At 43.2% G+C, this 19574-nt stretch overlaps 2 protein-coding genes across 7 annotated transcripts in view; one reads left to right on the top strand and one right to left on the bottom strand.

Moving 5' to 3' along the window:
- Window positions 1-16760, bottom strand: part of REPS2 (RALBP1 associated Eps domain containing 2) — a 195265-nt gene extending 178505 nt beyond the window's left edge. For all 6 annotated transcript variants that reach the window (XM_059678506.1, XM_059678507.1, XM_059678510.1 and 3 more), the window contains exon 1: window positions 16377-16760. In XM_059678506.1, coding sequence (XP_059534489.1) covers window positions 16377-16610 — 234 coding nt within the window. In that variant the 5' untranslated portion in view covers window positions 16611-16760. The remainder of the gene's footprint in view (window positions 1-16376) is intronic.
- A 768-nt stretch (window positions 16761-17528) lies between these two features.
- LOC132223257 (zinc finger protein 706-like) lies at window positions 17529-18158 on the top strand. Its single transcript, XM_059678477.1, has one exon. It carries the CDS (start codon window positions 17672-17674, stop codon window positions 17900-17902), a length of 231 nt encoding a protein of 76 aa, XP_059534460.1. The 5' UTR covers window positions 17529-17671; the 3' UTR covers window positions 17903-18158.
- Window positions 18159-19574: the final 1416 nt, after the last annotated feature.

Here is a 19574-nt window from a genome sequence, read left to right on the forward strand (position 1 = left end):
TAAATAAAATGAACTTGTGCCAAGTTATAGGACAAGGCCAAGTACATGGCAATCAGTAAATAAATGGTAGCTGCTACTATGAAGGTTTTCATCATATATCTACAACCAGAGTACATTTTTGCTGCAGGGGACACTTGGCAATGTCTGAAAACATTTTTTTGTTTTAGCACCTAGGGTAGGGACAGATACTGGCATCTAATGGGTAGAAATTAGGGGTGCTGCTAGACATCCTGACACAGACCAAAGTGTTGACAGTGCTGAGGTAGAGAACCCTTGATCTAGAACAATGAATAAATTAGAATCTAAAACATAGACATGCTAAAGTGCACCTGCTTTACTTCCATTGCCATCTCTCAGTAGTAGAACTATGACGGTACCAGGGTGTTCGCAAAGGAAAGGAATTGAAACATTTTAAATTTGAAAGAGATCCTAAAGAAAAAAAAAAAAAAAGCAAGCACACCAAACATCTCCAGGGACAAAAAGCTGTTCACATATAATCATGTTTTTCACAAGGCTGACCATGAACTAAGGGAGAAACAAAGAGATTATTGTATTAAATATGTTCTTTTGCAGGCATGGGGCAAACATTACACATTTAAGAAAGTCTGCTTTAAAAAAAAACAATTTGAAATTGCTGGCATTTATTGGTATACTTCAATTAGTCAGGAAATTAACACAGGTGAACCACTTAATTACCCCCAGGAGGCTGAACAAAGATATTTTTCTGTAAACCAATGGCAAAGTGTTAGAAATGAATTAACTCAAAACAAACATTTACTATTAGCCTAATGTTAATAACCTCTCCTGTTCATGAATTAATTCTAAAGATAGCTAGGTTTCTCTAGTCACTTAAAAATCACTTCTTCCTTCAAGTCATGGTCCAGCCAGTCTTAGAAGTAGAACTATTAGTGGTAAATAAAAGAGGCCCAACAGCCAGCTGGCACCTGCTCCAAAGGGACTCTCTGGAGTGAGACGGAGCTGAGAGGGCCAGATAGAAAGGTCAAGAGCACAGAGAGCTCAGGGCCAGGACAACAGGGTCTGCAGAGACTGCAGCGTAAGGTCCTAGAGCAGCGGTTCTCAACCTGTGGGTCGCAACCCCTTTGGGGGTGGAACGACCCTTTCACAGGGGTCGCCTAAGACCATCGGAAAACACATATATAATTACATATTGTTTTGTGATTAATCACTATGCTTTAATTATGTTCAATTTGTAACAATGAAAATACATCCTGCATATCAGATATTTACATGACGATTCATAACAGTAGCAAAATTACAGTTATGAAGTAGCAACAAAAATAATTTTATGGTTGGGGGTCACCACAACATGAGGAACTGTATTAAAGGGTCGCGGCATTAGGAAGGTTGAGAACCGCTGTCATAGAGGAAGCAGAGCATTCATTCACTCTGGGCTTCCTTTCCCCTTGTAAGACGGACTAGAGGGGGAGGGACCTGGGCTGGCCAGTAGTGCTACTGCCATTCTGACTTTGGAAATAATGAACTCCGAAAACTGGAATTTCTAGTCCTGACACCTCAGAGCAGGGCTTCTTAACCATTTTTGTGCTGTGGCCCCGTTTGGCAGTCTACATGTACCTCTTCTCAGAATGTTTTTAAATGCATAGAATTAAACATTTAAAATACATAGCATTATTAGTACAGACAAAATATATTGAAATGCAGCTATCAAAATATTAAAAAACAAGTTTCTGGTAGTAACACATTTGTTTCTTTTTTTTTTAAATTAAATCTTTATTGTTCAGATTATTACATTTGTTCCTCTTTTTTTCCCCCCCATAACTCCCCTCCTCCCAGTTCCCGCCCCACCCTCCGCCCTCACTCCCCACCCACTGTCCTCATCCATAGGTGCACGATTTTTGTCCAGTCTCTTCCCACATCTCCCACACCCCTTTCCCCCCCAAGAATAGTCAGTCCATTCCCTTTCTATGTCCCTGATTCTATTATAATCAACAGTTCATTCTGTTCATCAGATTATTTATTCACTTGATTCTTAGATTCACTTGTTGATAGATGCATATTTGTTGTTCATAATGTGTATCTTTACCTTTTTCTTCCTCTTCCTCTTCTTAAAGGATACCTTTCAGCATTTCATATAATCCTGGTTTGGTGGTGATGAACTCCTTTAGCTTTTCCTTATCTGTGAAGCTCTTTATCTGACCTTCAATTCTGAATGATAGCTTTGCTGGATAAAGTAATCTTGGTTGTAGGTTCTTGGTATTCATCACTTTGAATATTTCTTGCCACTCCCTTCTGGCCTGCAAAGTTTCTGTTGAGAAATCAGCTGACAGTCGTATGGGTATTCCCTTGTAGGTAACTGAGTTTCTTTCTCTTGCTGTTTTTAAGATTCTCTCTTTATCTTTTGCTCTTGGCATTTTAATTATGATGTGTCTTGGTGTGGTCCTCTTTGGATTCCTTTTGTTTGGGGTTCTCCGCGCTTCTTGGACCTGTAAGTCCATTTCTTTCACCAGGTGGGGGAAGTTTTCTGTCATTATTTCTTCAAATAGGTTTTCAATATCTTGCTCTCTCTCATCTTCTGGCACCCCTATAATTCTGATGTTGGTACGCTTGAAGCTGTCCCAGAGGCTCCTTACACTATCCTCGCATTTTTGGATTCTTTTTTCATTTTGCTTTTCCGGTTGGATGTTTTTTGCTTCCTCGCATTTCAAATCATTGACTTGATTCTTGCGCTCCTCTGGTCTGCTGTCGGGCGTCTGTATAATATTCGTTATTTCAGTCCGTGTATGCTTAATTTCTAGTTGGTTCCCCAATATAAGATCGAGGGTCTTATTAGTTTTCATGTAGATCTCATTAAGTTTATCGACAGCTTCTAAACAGTTCTTGAGAGACCTTAAAAGTGTGGTTCTGAACTCTATATCTTCCATTGACAATTTTGTCCTGTTTCTTTGTCTCCGCATTTTGTTATGCTTCCTTGGTGTACCCCCTAGTGGTCTTTGTTCGCAGTCTTATAGTTAAATCTTGATTGTTGTAGCTAATTCCAGGGAGGGTTTGACCTCCAGGCCAAGTGGCTATGAGAATCAGCTGTGTCAGCAGTGAGAGAACTTCTGTCCTCTAGGGAGGTGCTAATCTAGCCTTTGCCTGAGGCTATCCGGCAAATGCCTCTGTGCAGGGCTTGGGCGGGGTGGGTCGCACAGGATCAACAGGGTGGGCCGGAGAGAGCAGTTATGGCAGCTCTCAGTCCTGTCCCCAGGGGCTCTGCCTTTCTGAGTCCCAGCACCCACTGCAAAGCTGGGAGAGAAAGCTGCACTCGCTCTGACCGAAGCCAGACAGTCCCGCTTCTCCCGTTTGAGTCTGGGTCCCTAAGGACTCGCCCGGATCTGGTGCTCAGAGACTGCGACTCCCTCCCGATTGAAAACAACAACCGCGCCCTCCGCCGCCAGCCCGCTCCGCGCACTCCGCACCTCAGAATTTGACTTCACCACTGCGCCTCCTCTGAGTGTCCGTGTGCGTTTCTCTTTCCTCCTAGTTGTAGGACTTCCACTCAGCCAGCGTTCCTGTGGTTCTGGGTGATGTCCGTTCCGTGTTTTAGTTTCACTTTTGAAGTAGTTGTTCAAAGCAGCAAACTCCGGCGTTAACCTATGCCGCCATCTTGGTTCTCCTCCCACATTTGTTTCTTTATTAACACAATGAGTAAGATCAGCCAATGTGTCTAAACTATTGTAAACTGTCATTGAATTATTTGAAACAATTGTGATATGATTTTTTAAATATCCTATTTCTGTAGGTGATAAGGTCACAGGTACTGCTAATCCTACTGTGGTTTGTTGTGTACATGCTTAATAGAAAGAAATACTCAATTTCAGTCAGAGGTTAGTATAAAGATGTATTTTTCCCACATCTAAATTCACAGCCCCTGAACTGGACCCTGCTTTAGAGTATTCTGTGCTAGAGTGGGCATGCAGGGCATTCACATCACTTTTTTCCTGCCTCCTACTAGTTGAGAGGAAAAACAAACTGCCTAAAGGCTAAAATTGGAAATAATAACTTAGAAGATATATATATATATATATATATATATATATATATATATATATATCAGTTCTACTTGGCATAAGAAAATGAATTATGTATGGAAGTGGAAGTGTTTTTAGAAAGATAAAGAAATTTGAAATGAGTGGTGAAGATAGATGATAGATAGATAGATAGATAGATAGATAGATGATAGATAGATAGATAGATCGATAGATAGATAGATATTCTGGCCACATAAAAACTAATCAGAATAATTTTCTGCTTCAGAAAACTCTGAAAGGCAAGTGTGGTGGAAAGACCCTAAGGTGCCTCTCACCCCGAATAATTCTCACTTCCTGGTGTCTGCGCTTTTGTAGAATTCTCTCCCCTTGAGTGCAGACAGAACCTGTGACTTGCTTCTAACCAACAGAATATGGCAAAGGTGATGGGATGTCACTCATCTAAGTCAACTGGAGAGAATCTCCTGCTGATCTCAGAGGAGCAAACAGGCATGTTATGAACTGCCTATCGAGAGGACCACGTGGCAAGGAACTGCGGGGTGGCCTCTAGGAGCTGAGGGCTTTAGTCCTAAAATCACAAGGAACTGAATTGTACTAACAACCACATGAGCTTGGAAGAGGTCTCCAAGCTCCAGAAAGGAATGCTGTTCAGCCAACACCTTGATTTCGGCCTTGTAAAACTCTGAGCTGAAGACCCAGTTAAGCTATGTCAGGACTCCTGACCCGCAGAAATAATAAGATAATAAATGTATTGTTTAAAGCTGCAATTTAAATTAATGGAAATTCATTATAAAGTAATAGGTAACTAATGCAGTAACCAATGGGGGGGGCGGGGGGGGGGCGCGGGATGACCATCCTAGTTTGCATAGAACTGTCCTGGTTTGAAAACTGAAATCTCCACATCCCAGTAAACACCTCAGTCTGGAGCAACCCAGGTTAGTTGGTTGCCGCTATGATCTGAATGTTTGTCCCCCCAAAATTCGTATGTTGAAATCCTAATGCCTGACATGATGGTATAAGAAAATGGGGCCTTTGGGAAATGCTTAGGCCAGGAGGGTGGAGTCCTCATGAGTGGAATTAGTGCCCTTGTAGTAAGAGGCCAGAAAGCTCTTTAGCCCTTTCCACTATGTGAGGACAGGACAAGAAGGCACCAGCTATGTACCATGAAGGGCCTTCACCAGACCACAAATATGCAGATCTTGGACCTCCAGCCTCCAGAACTGTGAGCAATAAATATCTGTATCTATAAGCAACCAGTTTGTTGCAACTGTTATAGCAGCCCAAACAGACTAAGACAGTTGCCCACCCATAGACATGCACCAAAGAAGAGAATTATATAATACAAAATACTAAATGCTTGCCTTTAGAAAACATAGAAAGTTTCACAAACCTGTATAGGACCCAAACCCTCTTTAAAAATTAACCAGTAATGCCCGGCCAGTGTGTCTCAGTGGTTGAACGACTTATGAACCAGGAGGTCACAGTTTGATTCCCGGTCAGGGCACATGCCATGGTTGTGGGCTCGATCCACAGTGTGGAGTGTGCAGAAGGCAGCCAATCAATGATTCTCTCTCATCATTAGTGTTTCTTTTTTTTTAATATATTTTATTGATTTTTTACAGAGAGGAAGGGAGAGAGATAGAGAGTTAGAAACATCGATCAGCAGCCTCCTGCACATCTCCTACTGGAGATGTGCCCGCAACCCAGGTACGTGCCCTTGACCGGAATTGAACCTGGGACCTTTCAGTCCACAGGCCGACGCTCTATCCACTGAGCCAAACCGGTTTCGGCTAGTGTTTCTATCTCTCTCTCCCTTCCTCTCTGAAATCAATAAAAATATTTTTTTTAAAAAAAGAAACATCAATGATGAGAGAGAATCATTGATCAACTGTCTCCTGCACACCCCACACTGGGGATCAAGCCCACAACCCCGGCATATGCCCTAACTGGGAATCGAACCGTGACCTCCTGGTTCATAGGTTGACACTCAACCACTGAGCCACACCAGCGGGGCATCTCTTCCTCTCCCTTCCTCTCTGAAATCAATAAAAATATATTTTTCAAAAAGTTACCAATAATTAGTGAAACAAGTCAAGATTTCCTCAAAATCAATTTTCTATATCCTTAAAGTAGGGCAGTCCCTAGTTATGAGTATGAAACTAGGACAATCTTCAAATCCATCTTATATTTCTAGTCTTCACCTTGTTACTTTTTCCATCTCCCTGTTGGTTTCCCCAATTATTCTAAATCAGTTCTCAAACATTTTTATCTTAAAGACTGCCAATGGCTTGATTGCGTGGAACCATCAATCAGTCTTGCCATTTGACCATAGACCAGAGTTACTTTTCTGACCATATTAAATCCCTGGATGTTTCATCTCCTCTAACCAACCCCAGATTTCTTCCTTAAATATAAAACCTATGAATCATATGATGTCTGAGATTTTCTTCAGGATAATAGAAGGGGAAGGGAACAAAGGTGGGAATGCAGATAGAATAGAATTAATCATGTATTGATGGTTATTCAGCCTGGGTGACAAGTGCAGACGAGTTTAATGTACTTTTCCATCCACTTGTTTGTTTGAAATTTTCCATTTTAAAAAATATGAGAAAAAAGCAGGCCTATGAAAGCCTAATAAAGATCCTCTAACACTCTCAAGAATATCAGTGTGCATTTTGGTATCTATAAAGGCATTTTTAATATTTGTCCATGTTTAGAACAGTCCCCCTGTCATATGATTCTATATAAAGAAAAATGCCACCTACTTTCCTTAGGCATGAAGGTCTCTACAACACCATAATTATGAGTGGGTAATGAAGATTTTTAAAAAGGAAACATAAGGCCCTGGCCAGGTAGCTCAGTTGGTTAGAGTGTCATTACGATACGCCAAGGTTGTGGATTTGATCTCTAGTCAGGGCATGTACAAAAAACAACCAATGAAGAACAACAAATCTCAATATCTATCTCTCTCTCTCTCTCTCTCTCTCTCTCTCTCTCTCTCTCTCTCTCTCCCCCTCCCTCCCTCCCTCCCTCATCATAGATTTTTTAAAAGGAGACATAGCCCTAGCTGGTTTGGCTCAGTGGATAGAGTGTTGGCCTACGGACTGAAGGGTCCCGGGTTTGATTCCAGTCAAAGGCACATGCCCGGGTTGTGGGCTCGACAGACATCCCCTCAGGGGTCCTGGACTTCAAGAGGGCACAGGCCGAGCTGAGGGACTCCCTCCCCCAGTGCATGAATCTCATGCACCGGGCCTCTAGTAGTTAATAACATTGTACTGTATACCAGGAAGTTGCTAAGAGGGTAAATCAAATAATCTCATCACAAGAAAAAAATTTGTAAGTATGTGGTGATGGATGTTAACTAGACTTACTGTGGTAATCATTTCACAATATATACAAATATAAAATGATTATGTTGTATACCTGAAACTAACATAATGCTATATATGTCAATTATATCTCAATGAAAAATAAAGACAATATTTCAAAACAAAAAAAGAGTTAACTATCATAAAAAATAATTATGACTGCTTGAAATATGCACATCATCCCCAGAGACTAAGATACCATCCTAAGAGATAGATATTATAAAGGACTCTATAAAGTCTGTTAATTCATTATGTCATACACAAAAGTTGCCAGTTTAAGGTAAACATTTTTTTCTAGATGCCATATTTCAAATATTTTCTTACTCAAACTGAAGAATAAAAACATTGGCATTGGAATATAAGCTCCATGAGGACAGGGATTTGTGTTTGATTCATTGCTATAACTGTAGCGGTTAGAACAGTGTCTATCTGATGCACAATAGAATCTCAAATGACTCAAATACCCTTCAAACCCAAACCTGATTCCCATCACACCCTATGCCTTCTAATAAAATGCTAGCCATTGAATACCAATGAGATACTTCACAACCTGGGAAACCCATAACTCCAACATTTCTAGTTCTTTGTCTTAAAGTATTTAACAAAAACTATTTACCTGTTTCTCAGACATTGATATTCTCCTTTTTTAATTTAAGAGTTTCATTCTACCGTTTTTCTAGCTAATACTAAAATCCTGCTTTTAAAATGAATCAGCACATGAGGAGAAACCAAGATGGCGGCATAGGTTAACACTGGAGATTGCTGCCTCGAACAACCAATTCAAGGGTACACCTAAAAGACGGAACGAACATCATCCAGAACCACAGGAAGGCTGGCTGAGTGGAAATTCTATAACTAGGAGGAAAGAGAATATCATCCCCAGACTCAGAGGAGGAGCAGTGCTGAAGTGAAATACTCAGGTGCGGCTTGCGCACGCGGAGTGGGCTGGCAGCGGAGGGCGCGGTTGTTGTTTTCAATCGGGAGGGAGTTTCAGACTCTGAGCTCCAGATCCGGGCGAGTCTCTAGGGACCCAGACTCAAACGGGAGAAGCGGGACTGTCTGGCCTCGGTCGGAACTCGAAGGTAGCTTTCCCTCCGAGGTTTGCAGCGGTTGCTGGGACTCTGTGAGGCAGAGCCCCTAGGGACGGAACTGAGAGCAGCCATAACTGCTCACTCCGCCCGCCCTGTTGATCCCGTGCGACCCGCCCCACCCAAGCCCTGCACAGAGCCATTTGCCAGATAGCCTCAGGCAAAAGCTAGATTAGCACCTCCCCAGAGGACAGAAGTTTTCCCACAGCAGACACAGCTGACTCTCACAGCCAGTTGGCCTGGAGGTCAAATCCCCCCAGTATTAACTACAACAATCAAGGCTTAACTACAACAAGACTGCGCACAAAGACCACTAGGGGGTGCACCAAGAAAGCATAAAAAATGCGGAGACAAAGAAACAGGACAAAACTGTCAATGGAGGATATTGAGTTCAGAACCACACTTTTAAGGTCTCTTAAGAACTGTCTAGAAGCCGCCGATAAATGTAGTGAGATCCTAAAGAAATCTAATGAGACCCTCGATGTTACGATAAAGAACCAACTAGAAATTAGGCATACACTGACTGAAATAAAGAATACTATACAGACTCCCAACAGCAGGCCAGAGGAGCGCAAGAATCAAGGCAAAGATTTGAAATGTGAAGAAGCAAAAAACACCCAACTGGAAAAGTAAAATGAAAAAAGAATCCGAAAATACAAAGATAGTGTAAGGAGCCTCTGGGACAGCTTCAAGCGTACCAACATCAGAATTATAGGGGTGCCAGAAGATGAGAGAGACCAAGATATTGAAAACCTATTTGAAGAAATAATGACAGAAAACTTTCCCCACCTGGGGAAAGAAATAGACTTACCGGTCCAGGAAGCCCTGAGAACCCCAAACAAAAGGAATCCACACCAAGAGGACCACACCAAGACACATCATAATTAAAATGCCAAGAGCAAAAGACAACGAGAGAATCTTAAAAGCAGCAAGAGAAAGAAACTCAGTTACCTACAAGAGAATACCCATACGACTGTCAGCTGATTTCTCAACAGAAACTTTGCAGGCCAGAAGGGAATGGCAAGAAATATTCAAAGTGATGAATACCAAGAACCTACAACCAAGATTACTTTATCCAGCAAAGCTATCATTCAGAACTGAAGGTCAGATAAAGAGCTTCAGAGATAAGGAAAAGCTAAAGGAGTTCATCACCACCAAACCAGTATTATATGAAACGCTGAAAGGTATCCTTTAGGAAGAGGAAGAAGAAGAAAAAGGTAAAGATACAAATTATGAACAACAAACATGCATCTATCAACAAGTGAATCTAAGAATCAAGTGAATAAATAATCTGGTGATCATAACAGAATCAGGGACATAGAAAGGGAATGGACTGACTATTCTGGGGGGGGAAAGGGGTGTGGGAGATTCGGGAAGAGACTGGACAAAAATCATGCACCTATGGATGAGGACAGTGGGTGGGGAGTGAGGGCGGAGGGTGGGGCGGGAACTGGGAGGAGGGGAGTTATGGGGGGAAAAAAGAGGAACAAATGTAATAATCTGAACAATAAAGATTTAATTAAAAAAAAATTTTAAAAATAAATAAATAAATAAATAAAATGAATCAGCACATGAACATAAATACTCTATAAAGGGTCCAAAAGGCCTTTTAAAATAGGCTATTTCAGAGAACCAAGATGGCGGCATAGGTTAACGCCGGAGTTTGCTGCTTTGAACAACTACTTCAAAAGTGAAACTAAAACACGGAACGGACATCACCCAGAACCACAGGAACGCTGGCTGAGTGGAAGTCCTACAACTAGGAGGAAAGAGAAACGCACACGGACACTCAGAGGAGGCGCAGTGCTGAAGTCAAATTCTGAGGTGCGGAGTGCGCGGAGCAGGCTGGCGGCGGAGGGCGCGGTTGTTGTTTTCAATCGGGAGGGAGTCGCAGACTCTGAGCACCAGATCTGGGCGAGTCTTTAGGGACCCAGACTCAAACGGGAGAAGCAGGACTGTCTGGCTTCGGTCAGAGCGAGGGCAGCTTTCTCTCCGAGCTTTGCAGCGGGTGCTGGGACTCAGAGAGGCAGAGCCCCTGGGGACAGGACTGAGAGCCGCCATAACTGCTCTCTCCGGCCCACCCTGTTGATCCTGTTCGACCCGCCCTGCCCACGCCCTGCACAGAGGCATTTGCCGGATAGCCTCAGGCAAAGGCTAGATTAGCACCTCCCTAGAGGACAGAAGTTCTCTCACTGCTGACACAGCTGATTCTCATAGCCACTTGGCCTGGAGGTCAAACCCTCCCTGGAATTAGCTACAACAATCAAGATTTAACTATAAGACTGCGAACAAAGACCACTAGGGGGTGCACCAAGGAAGCATAACAAAATGCGGAGACAAAGAAACAGGACAAAATTGTCAAAGGAAGATATAGAGTTCAGAACCACACTTTTAAGGTCTCTCAAGAACTGTTTGGAAGCTGCCGATAAACTTAATGAGATCTACACGAAAACTAATAAGACCCTCGATCTTATATTGGGGAACCAACTAGAAATTAAGCATACACGGACTGAAATAATGAATATTATACAGACGCCCGACAGCAGACCAGAGGAGCGCAAGAATCAAGTCAATGATTTGAAATGCGAGGAAACAAAAAACATCCAACCGGAAAAGCAAAATGAAAAAAGAATCCAAAAATGCGAGGATAGTGTAAGGAGCCTCTGGGACAGCTTCAAGCGTACCAACATCAGAATTATAGGGGTGCCAGAAGATGAGAGAGAGCAAGATATTGAAAACCTATTTGAAGAAATAATGACAGAAAACTTCCCCCACCTGGTGAAAGAAATGGACTTACAGGTCCAAGAAGCACGGAGAACCCCAAACAAAAGGAATCCAAAGAGGACCACACCAAGACACATCATAATTAAAATGCCAAGAGCAAAAGATAAAGAAAGAATCTTAAAAACAGCAAGAGAAAGAAACTCAGTTACCTACAAGGGAATACCCATACGACTGTCAGCTGATTTCTCAACAGAAACTTTGCAGGCCAGAAGGGAGTGGCAAGAAATATTCAAAGTGATGAATACCAAGAACCTACAACCAAGATTACTTTATCCAGCAAAGTTATCATTCAGAATTGAAGGTCAGATAAAGAGCTTCACAGATAAGGAAAAGCTAAAGGAGTTCATCACCACCAAACCAGGATTATATGAAATGCTGAAAGGTATCCTTTAAGAAGAGGAAGAGGAAGAAAAAGGTAAAGATACAAATTATGAACAACAAATACACATCTATCAACAAGTGAATCTAAGAATCAAGTGAATAAATAATCTGATGAACAGAATGAACTGTTGATTATAATAGAATCAGGGACATAGAAAGGGAATGGACTGACTATTCTTGGGGGGGAAAGGGGTGTGGGAGATGTGGGAAGAGACTGGACAAAAATCGTGCACCTATGGATGAGGACAGTGGGTGGTGAGTGAGGGCGGAGGGTGGGGCGGGAACTGGGAGGAGGGGAGTTATGGGGGGGAAAAAAAAGAGGAACAAATGTAATAATCTGAACAATAAAGATTTAATTAAAAAAAATAAAAAAATAAAAAAAAATAGGCTATTTCGATGCATTAAAATAATTCAAGATGGCAAATATGCACATGAAAAGATACTCAAAATCATATGTCATTAGGGAATTGCAAATTAAAAGAACAATGAGCCCTGGCCAGTGTGTTCAGTGGTTAGAGTGTCGCCCTGCACACCCAAGGTTGGCAGGTCTAATACCCTGTCAAGGGCACGAACTTGGGTTGCAGGTTCGATCCATGGGAGGTAACAAATCAATGTGAGTTTCTTTCTCTCTTCCCCTCCTTGCCTCATTCCCTCCCTCCCCCTCTCCCTCTCTCCCTCCCTCCCTTCTACTCTCTCTGAAAATCAATGGAAAAAATATCCTCGGGTGAGGATTAACCAAAAATAAAATAAAAAGAACAATGAGATACAACTACATACCCATTAAAATAGTCAAAATCTTGAAAACTGACAACAAATGCTCTCAAGAATGTGGAATAGCAAGAACTCTTATTCATTGCTAGGGGGGTTGCAAAATGGTACGTCCACTTTCAAAAACAGTTTGGCAATTCCTTATAAAACTAAACATACTTTTACCATATGATCCAGCAATCATGATCCTTGGTATTTACACAAAGGATTTGAAAACCTAAGCACACACAGATGTTTATAGCAACTTTATCCATAATCGCCAAAGTTACAAGCCACCTAGATGTCCTCTAACTGGTGGATGGATAAATAAACTCTGGTACATCCAGACAATAAAATATTATTCATCACTAAAAAGAAATAAGCCATCAAGCTATGAAAAGATATGGAAGAATCTTAAATGCATATCACTAAATGAAAGAAACCAATCTGAAAAGATTACATACTGTGTGATTCCACTATATGACAATCTGAAAAAGGCAAAACTATGGAAACAGTAAAAAGATCAGTTGCATGCCCAACCAGTGTGGATCAGTGGTTGAGTGATGATCTCTGAACCAGGAGGTTGAGGTTTGATTCCCAGTCAGGGCACATGCCCAGGTTGTGGGCTTGATCCCCAGTGCAGGGCATGGAGGAAGCAGCTGATCAATGATTCTCCCTCACCATTGATGTTTCTGTCTCTCTTTCCCTCTCCCTTCCTCTCTGAGATCAATAAAAATATATATTTTTTACAAGATCAGTTGCCTGCCAAGGGTTGGGGGTAAGAGGAAGAGATGAAGCACAGAGATGGAGCATACCAGATTGTAGGGCAGTGAAAATACTCTGTATGACATTATAATGATGGATACATGTCATTATACATTTGCCCAAACCCATAAATTGCACATCACCAAGAGTGAATCATAATATAAACTATGAACTCTGGGTGATTATGATGTGCTAATGTAGGTTCATCAATTGTAACAAATGTACTACTCTGATGGGGCATTCTGATCATGGGAATAGCTGTGCAGGTGTGGGGGTGAGGGGCATATGGGAACTCTGTACCTTCCCTTCAGTTTTGCTGTGAACCCCAAACTGCTCTGAATAGTCTATTAAAATATATATATTTAGTAAATACTATATATTTCAACTGAAAAAAATTCCTAAGATAATTCACTTCCATAACAAAGTAGCAGGTGTAGTGGTTTATTTTTATTCCAAGGAGAAGAAAAAATTAAGTATTTTTATAGAACACTTAATCCAGATAAGATTTTTGCCCTTCCTGAAACATTATGGTAACCTTAATTGTATGCTTATTAAGGAGAACATCTGACTGTTACTATAGAAACTACCTGAGCTGGTTACTGCCTTCATGATTTGAGCAGTTATACCTGTTGGGCCACTTAATCCTGAACTTACATATAAATATTTTTTTAAAAAAATGGCTAATGTTGCCCAGCCGGTGTTGCTCAGTGGTTGAGCATTGACCCATGAACCAGGAGGTCAGGGTTCGATTCCCAGTTTGTGGCTTCATCCCCAGTAGGGGGCGTGCAGGAGGCAGCTGATCAGTGATTCTTTCTTGACATTGATGTTTCTATCCTTCTCTCCCTCTTCCTCCCTCTCTCTGAAATCAATAAAAACATATTGAAAGACAAAAGAAGAGAGAGAGAAAGAGAGAGAAGCTAATATACCTACAGTGTAGCTCAGTGCAACTCAAAGTGAATGAAGAATGTGTGTGCACAGACACACATATACATACTCAGACATATACCACCACACAACACCAAAGTGGTTGGTAAAAATTAGTGGCTGTTGGCTGCTCGCTTTGTTTTAATCTCTTCTAATTACATTTCCCTGTCCAGGATGCCTTTCCTGTTTATTTTCACCTGTAAAAACAATATTGGAGCCCAGCTGGTGTGGCAGCTCAGTGGTTGAACATCAACCCATGAACCAAGAGGTCACAATTCGATTCCCTTGGCCAGAGCACATGTGCGGGTTACCAGTTCGATCCCCAGTGCAGGGCGTGCAGGAGGCAGCTGATAGATGATTGTCTTTCATCATTGATGTTTCTGTCTCTCTCTCCCTCTCCCGCTCTGAAAATCAATAAAAACATATGTTTTAAAGAAATACTGGATTACTCCAATTGTGTTAGGTTAATGGGGAAGGGAGCATTTTGTTTTGCTAGGCTGAAAGGGGTAGCTTAAAGCTCTGAGATTTACTACAAGCAATCTGCTGATCCCCCTTTGCCAGTCTTTTTGCAAGCAGATTTCCAGTGAACATTAAGAATAGAATCTCATTCATGCAAAGGCACTGTGCCTTGGGTTCTTCTCAAATTACCTATACCTCAAGGGAGCATGGGTTCTAACACCAGGAAAGCCCTCTCCCCAGCTCCTAAGGAGCAGATTTAATCAACATACTCAGATTTAATCTACACACCTTCTCACACTCCATGCATTACCTAACAACATAAGCTTTAATAGGTGCCCAGCTGTGTGGTCTGTCACTTATTCCTCTTTCAGTGGAGAAGTAGTGACAGCGTTTAATAAATTGATGATGCTTGGAAGTATTCTGAGGGCCTGATGTAATAACCATGGTCTGTGTTTGAAGGCACTGACTTTTTCTCTACCTGGTCCAACTCAACTGCTCAATAGCAGTGGCACAACTGTCTACATATCAAGGACTTTTTTAATTTATTGGGGTGGCATTGGTTAATAATATGATACAGGTTTCAGGCATACAATTCTACAATATATCATCCGTATATTGTATTGTGTTTACCACTCCAAGGCATGTCTCTTTCCATCATCATTTTCAAGGACTTTTTAAGGGACAATCAGCCATGCTAAATTCCGTGAATACTAATTATATCTTCAGAAATCCTGAATTCTAAAAGGTGAAAGATTACAGAATGGCTAAAGTTATGCTCACATACAGGTATAATCATGCTCCAGCAGTATAAAAAATACCTACAAACAATGATATTGCAAGTGAACCATAAAACCCTCAGTGCGCCTTTGGAATTAGATTTTAGAGTACACTCTAAATATTCCATTGATGTTAACTTCATATTGGCTATTGCTTTTAACAAAAGTTTCATTTCACGTTCTGGGCCTGATATTAAGAATCTCATCACCACTTAGTGCCAGTAACATCAAAAGATAATGTGCTTATCAAGTTGTCTTTCTCCAAGCTCCAAGGAAAGCACAAAACAAAAACAGCATCTGCTGTGGATCATCCCCTCCTTGTTTTCCAGGTTTGGAGCAGCCAAAAAGAGGTAGCTGTGACACACATTACTTTCCAATTCTATTTCCAAGTCCAAGCAATGATAATGTGGGCAATACAGCTGTCCTCCACACTGGACCTCTGGGTCCACCTCTAGCCCTAAATTGGAAGGTTGCTCTGCCCTGCCAGATGTTCTCTTGCAGCCTGTGTCCACACTCTGCAACTTGTCAATATGGCTTTCCAGTTTAATACTAATTTTCAGAAATATGTTAGTAGGCAATATATAGGGTAGATATATACATAGAGAGAGGGGCAACATTTAGTCTTGGGCCCCGGGCCCTAGACACACACATCAGACATCCTTCAAGTTCAAATCCCAGCAAGCACCCCAAGCGCCCACCCCTTCCCACCCACCCAGGAGAGGGAAGGGCAGGAACCTGGAGCAGAGGTTAAACTAGTCACCAGCCAAAACAAACACCACTTCCAGAACAAGGCAAACTTTGGGTCTAGGTGGCTGCAGAGCCCCAGAAATGGCTGGAGGAGGGGAGGGAGTACCAGTCCGCCTCAGGGGAGGAGGACGGTGAGCGCACCCAGCACTGCTGTGCTGCAGAGGAAGCTGGTGTCCCCCGGGAACACGAGCTCCGTCTCCGTTCCCGGCTGTGAAGCCCCTTCCTTGCCACCTGGTCGAGGCCTCCGGGTCCCTGTGAGCAACCCTGTCGCCCCACCCCTTGTCCCTACAGAAATGATCCCCACAGACCCGCAGGGGCACGAGGACCTACCTGGTGCAGCGTCTCAGCGGGAAGCTGCGACGCCCGAAACAGGTCGGCCACGGGCCCCGCGGCTGCGGTGGCTGCGCTGGGGGCGGCCCGGGAGGCCTCAGGGGGGCCGGACCCGGGGCCCCCGCTTGCAGCGCCGGTGCAGCGCGCGAAGAGCTCTGAGTAGCACTGCTGCTCGCCCTCGCTCAGCAGCAGCGGCGGCCCAGAGCCGCAGCCCGCGCCCGCTGCCGCCTCCATCGGGCCTGGAAGAGGGCCCGTCGGAGCACTGTCCCCGGTCCGGGCGCCGCTGCCTTCACCGCAGCCTTCGCTGCCTCAGCCTTGGCCTTGGCCGCCGCCGCCACCGCCCCCACGCCCCACAGCTGCTACGAGGCCTCTTCCTCCTGGCGCCGCCGGCCCCGCCCCCGGACTTGAATGTTGTGCCTCAGCGGCGCGGCACATGGAGACAGGCGCGACGCGGACCAATCGGAGCCTGGGGTCTCACCCTGGCCCCGCCCCTGCCCCGCCCCCGCCTCACCTGGTGAAAAACACCGCGCACCTCCCGCCCTGCAGGGGGTCGTCTGCTCCGCCCCGCTGCCGGGCCAGAGAGGGCTGGGGCCCGCGCCAGTCGAGCGCACCCCGCACGGGAGGAGGGTCTTTGCTCTCCGCCCCGGGCTGGGAAAGGGACCCACCTGGAGAATGGCTCTTTTCAGGGGGCGGGGAAAGCTGTGGCGTTTTTCTCCCTGGGATGCTGGAACAAGTGCCCGCCCAACGCATGCCTAGCCCCTCCCAGAAAGGAGACCACGCAAGGGAAATGAGGCTTCCCTTTTTTCTCCGCTGTACCGGTTAGGTCCTGAAAAGCTGAAGGATAGAGATCTTCATACGACTGAGGTCCCAGTGACTCCCCATTGCGTTCAGGGTGGCGATGAGGTTAGGCCACTTTCTGAGAGATGGCTCAAAGCTGGAGTTGAGCCTTAAAAAGGAATAGCATTAGTTAGTTAATATTAAATATTAGAGTAATAGGTGTTTTTTTTAAAAAAAAAAAAAAAAGGCCCTGGAAAGAACTGCACATGTACATGCATTCAACCTCTCTGGGAAACACTAACCCAAAGAAAAAATAGACAACATCTCGAGTGGCCTTCCCAAGGCTGAGGCGGCGGGGGGCGCCCGCAGCGGTGGCTCCTCTTTCCCCTCCACAGTGGGTGGAGGAGACCGAAACCGTGCTGGGCGCTCTCCCCTTTCCTCTGCCTCCGGACACCTCCACCAGCCCCTTCGCGCTGTGAGGTCTCTCACCTCGGACACAAGACTGTTCCTGCCCGGATATGGCTCGTGGACAGCAGACGATTCAGTCTCAGCAGAAAAATGACAAAAAGCATTCCGGACAAAAGAAGAAACAAGGACATGACCAAAAGGCTGCTGCCAAAGCTGCCTTAATCTATACCTGCACTGTCTGTAGGACACAAATGCCAGACCCTGAGACCTTCAAGCAGCACTTTGAGAGCAAGCATCCTAAGACTCTACTCCCTCCAGAATTGGCTGATGTCCAGGCATAAAGTTATTTACAGGTGAATTCATGACAACTTTGACTCTTCTACTGTCTCAGTCCTTAGGTAGCAAACTTGCAGCTGCTTTTCTAACAAACTGTTGATCAGCAAAAATAAAGGGGCTATAGAAACACTCATTTTTATGCTGTTCCCTTTTGGGCTTCATGCAAAGACAATTCTGTGTAAATGTACAGTTGACTCTAATTTGGAAATGTGAAAATCAGTCCATCCTTGTTATAAAATTTGTTTACAGTTGTAATTATATTGATGTTCATAATGTGTAAAATAACTCATTTAATAAAGTAGTACTTTGATTTTACAACAAAAACAACATCTCAAGAAACAGCACTGATGATATAGACCAGTGATGGCGAACCTATGACACGCGCGTCAGAGGTGACACGCGAACTCATTTTTTTTGGTTGATTTTTCTTTGTTAAATGGCATTTAAATCTATAAAATAAATATCAAAAATATAAGTCTTTATTTTCCTATGGTTGCAAATATCAAAAAATTTCTATATGTGACACGGCACCAGAGTTAAGTTAGGGTTTTTCAAAATGCTGACACGCCGAGCTCAAAAGGTTCACCATCACTGATATAGACTTTGGTATTTGGGTCAACTAAAATAAGGACCAAGGACAGGAAAAGAAAAAACATCAGCAGATGGTTAAGGCGGGGGGAGATACATAAGAAGAAATAATAAAAATTATGTCAATTCATAAGTGTTGCCCAAAGTAATACATCCCTTTTGGAATCTAAAGAAATGAAATAAAGGAGAGGATCCACTCCAAAAGCAGGCAGTTCTTCACTAAGTTTTCCTTACATGACATTTGCTTCAGACCTGCCAGGAGAGAATTAAGACAGCAGTAGGCTTGGGACAAGAGTACAAGAAGGATAGGTAAGTTGGGAGCAGCAAAGACTAACTTAGCTGGAGAACTTCCATTTCAAAATCCATTGTATTTTCCACAACTGTAATACCTTCTCGGGAAAATTGCAAGCCAAGAGATCATGTTTATGCTCTTCCTACCATCCCAACTGTACTTGGGCTCCCCTGAGAATAGACCACCATTCTAACAAAAGTTAAAAAGGGACCCACTCTTTGTGATAAATGCCAAACCCTAATTTCCCCTACAACTCCTATGAAAAGAAATATGTGGTATCGTAACCCCTAACATTCGTGTAGTTCAAAGCTACATTACCTCCTTTAAGCCTCACAGTAACTCTCAGGTAGGTTGGGAAAACATTTTTATCTCAATTTTACAGATGAGAAAATGGATGCAGAGATGGTGTGATACTATATTTGAAGCTGATCTGCATTACTCAACTCAGTGTAATAAATTTGACAGATATTTCTTAAGCACCAGATACTACAAAGATGGGTAGAAAGTCTCACATCTGTGCCTATCAATCAACTATTTCTGGTAGAACAGGGAGTATTGGTGGTGCCCCTCCAAGAGTACTGTAAGAGGTTTTGAAAAAATAAAGATGTGTTGTTTCAAGGAGTCTGCAACCTCACCGGAAAAGACAAAACTGACACAACAAATAAAAACAAACAATAAAAGACAATGTATAATTAAGTGCTAAATTGTGTACTCTGGGCTAAGTGCTGTGGGAATTTAGAGAAGAGAGAAAAATCCATGAACCAGAGCTCAACCAGGAAGGTTTGATGAAGGAGACC

This window comes from Myotis daubentonii, chromosome X (genome assembly GCF_963259705.1).
Source record: "Myotis daubentonii chromosome X, mMyoDau2.1, whole genome shotgun sequence".
Lineage (NCBI taxonomy): Eukaryota > Metazoa > Chordata > Mammalia > Chiroptera > Vespertilionidae > Myotis > Myotis daubentonii.

Excerpts from the sequence above, each read along its gene's own strand:
- LOC132223257 (XM_059678477.1), top strand. The coding sequence starts at position 17,672 with ATGGCTCGTGGACAGCAGACGATTCAGTCTCAGCAGAAAAATGACAAA.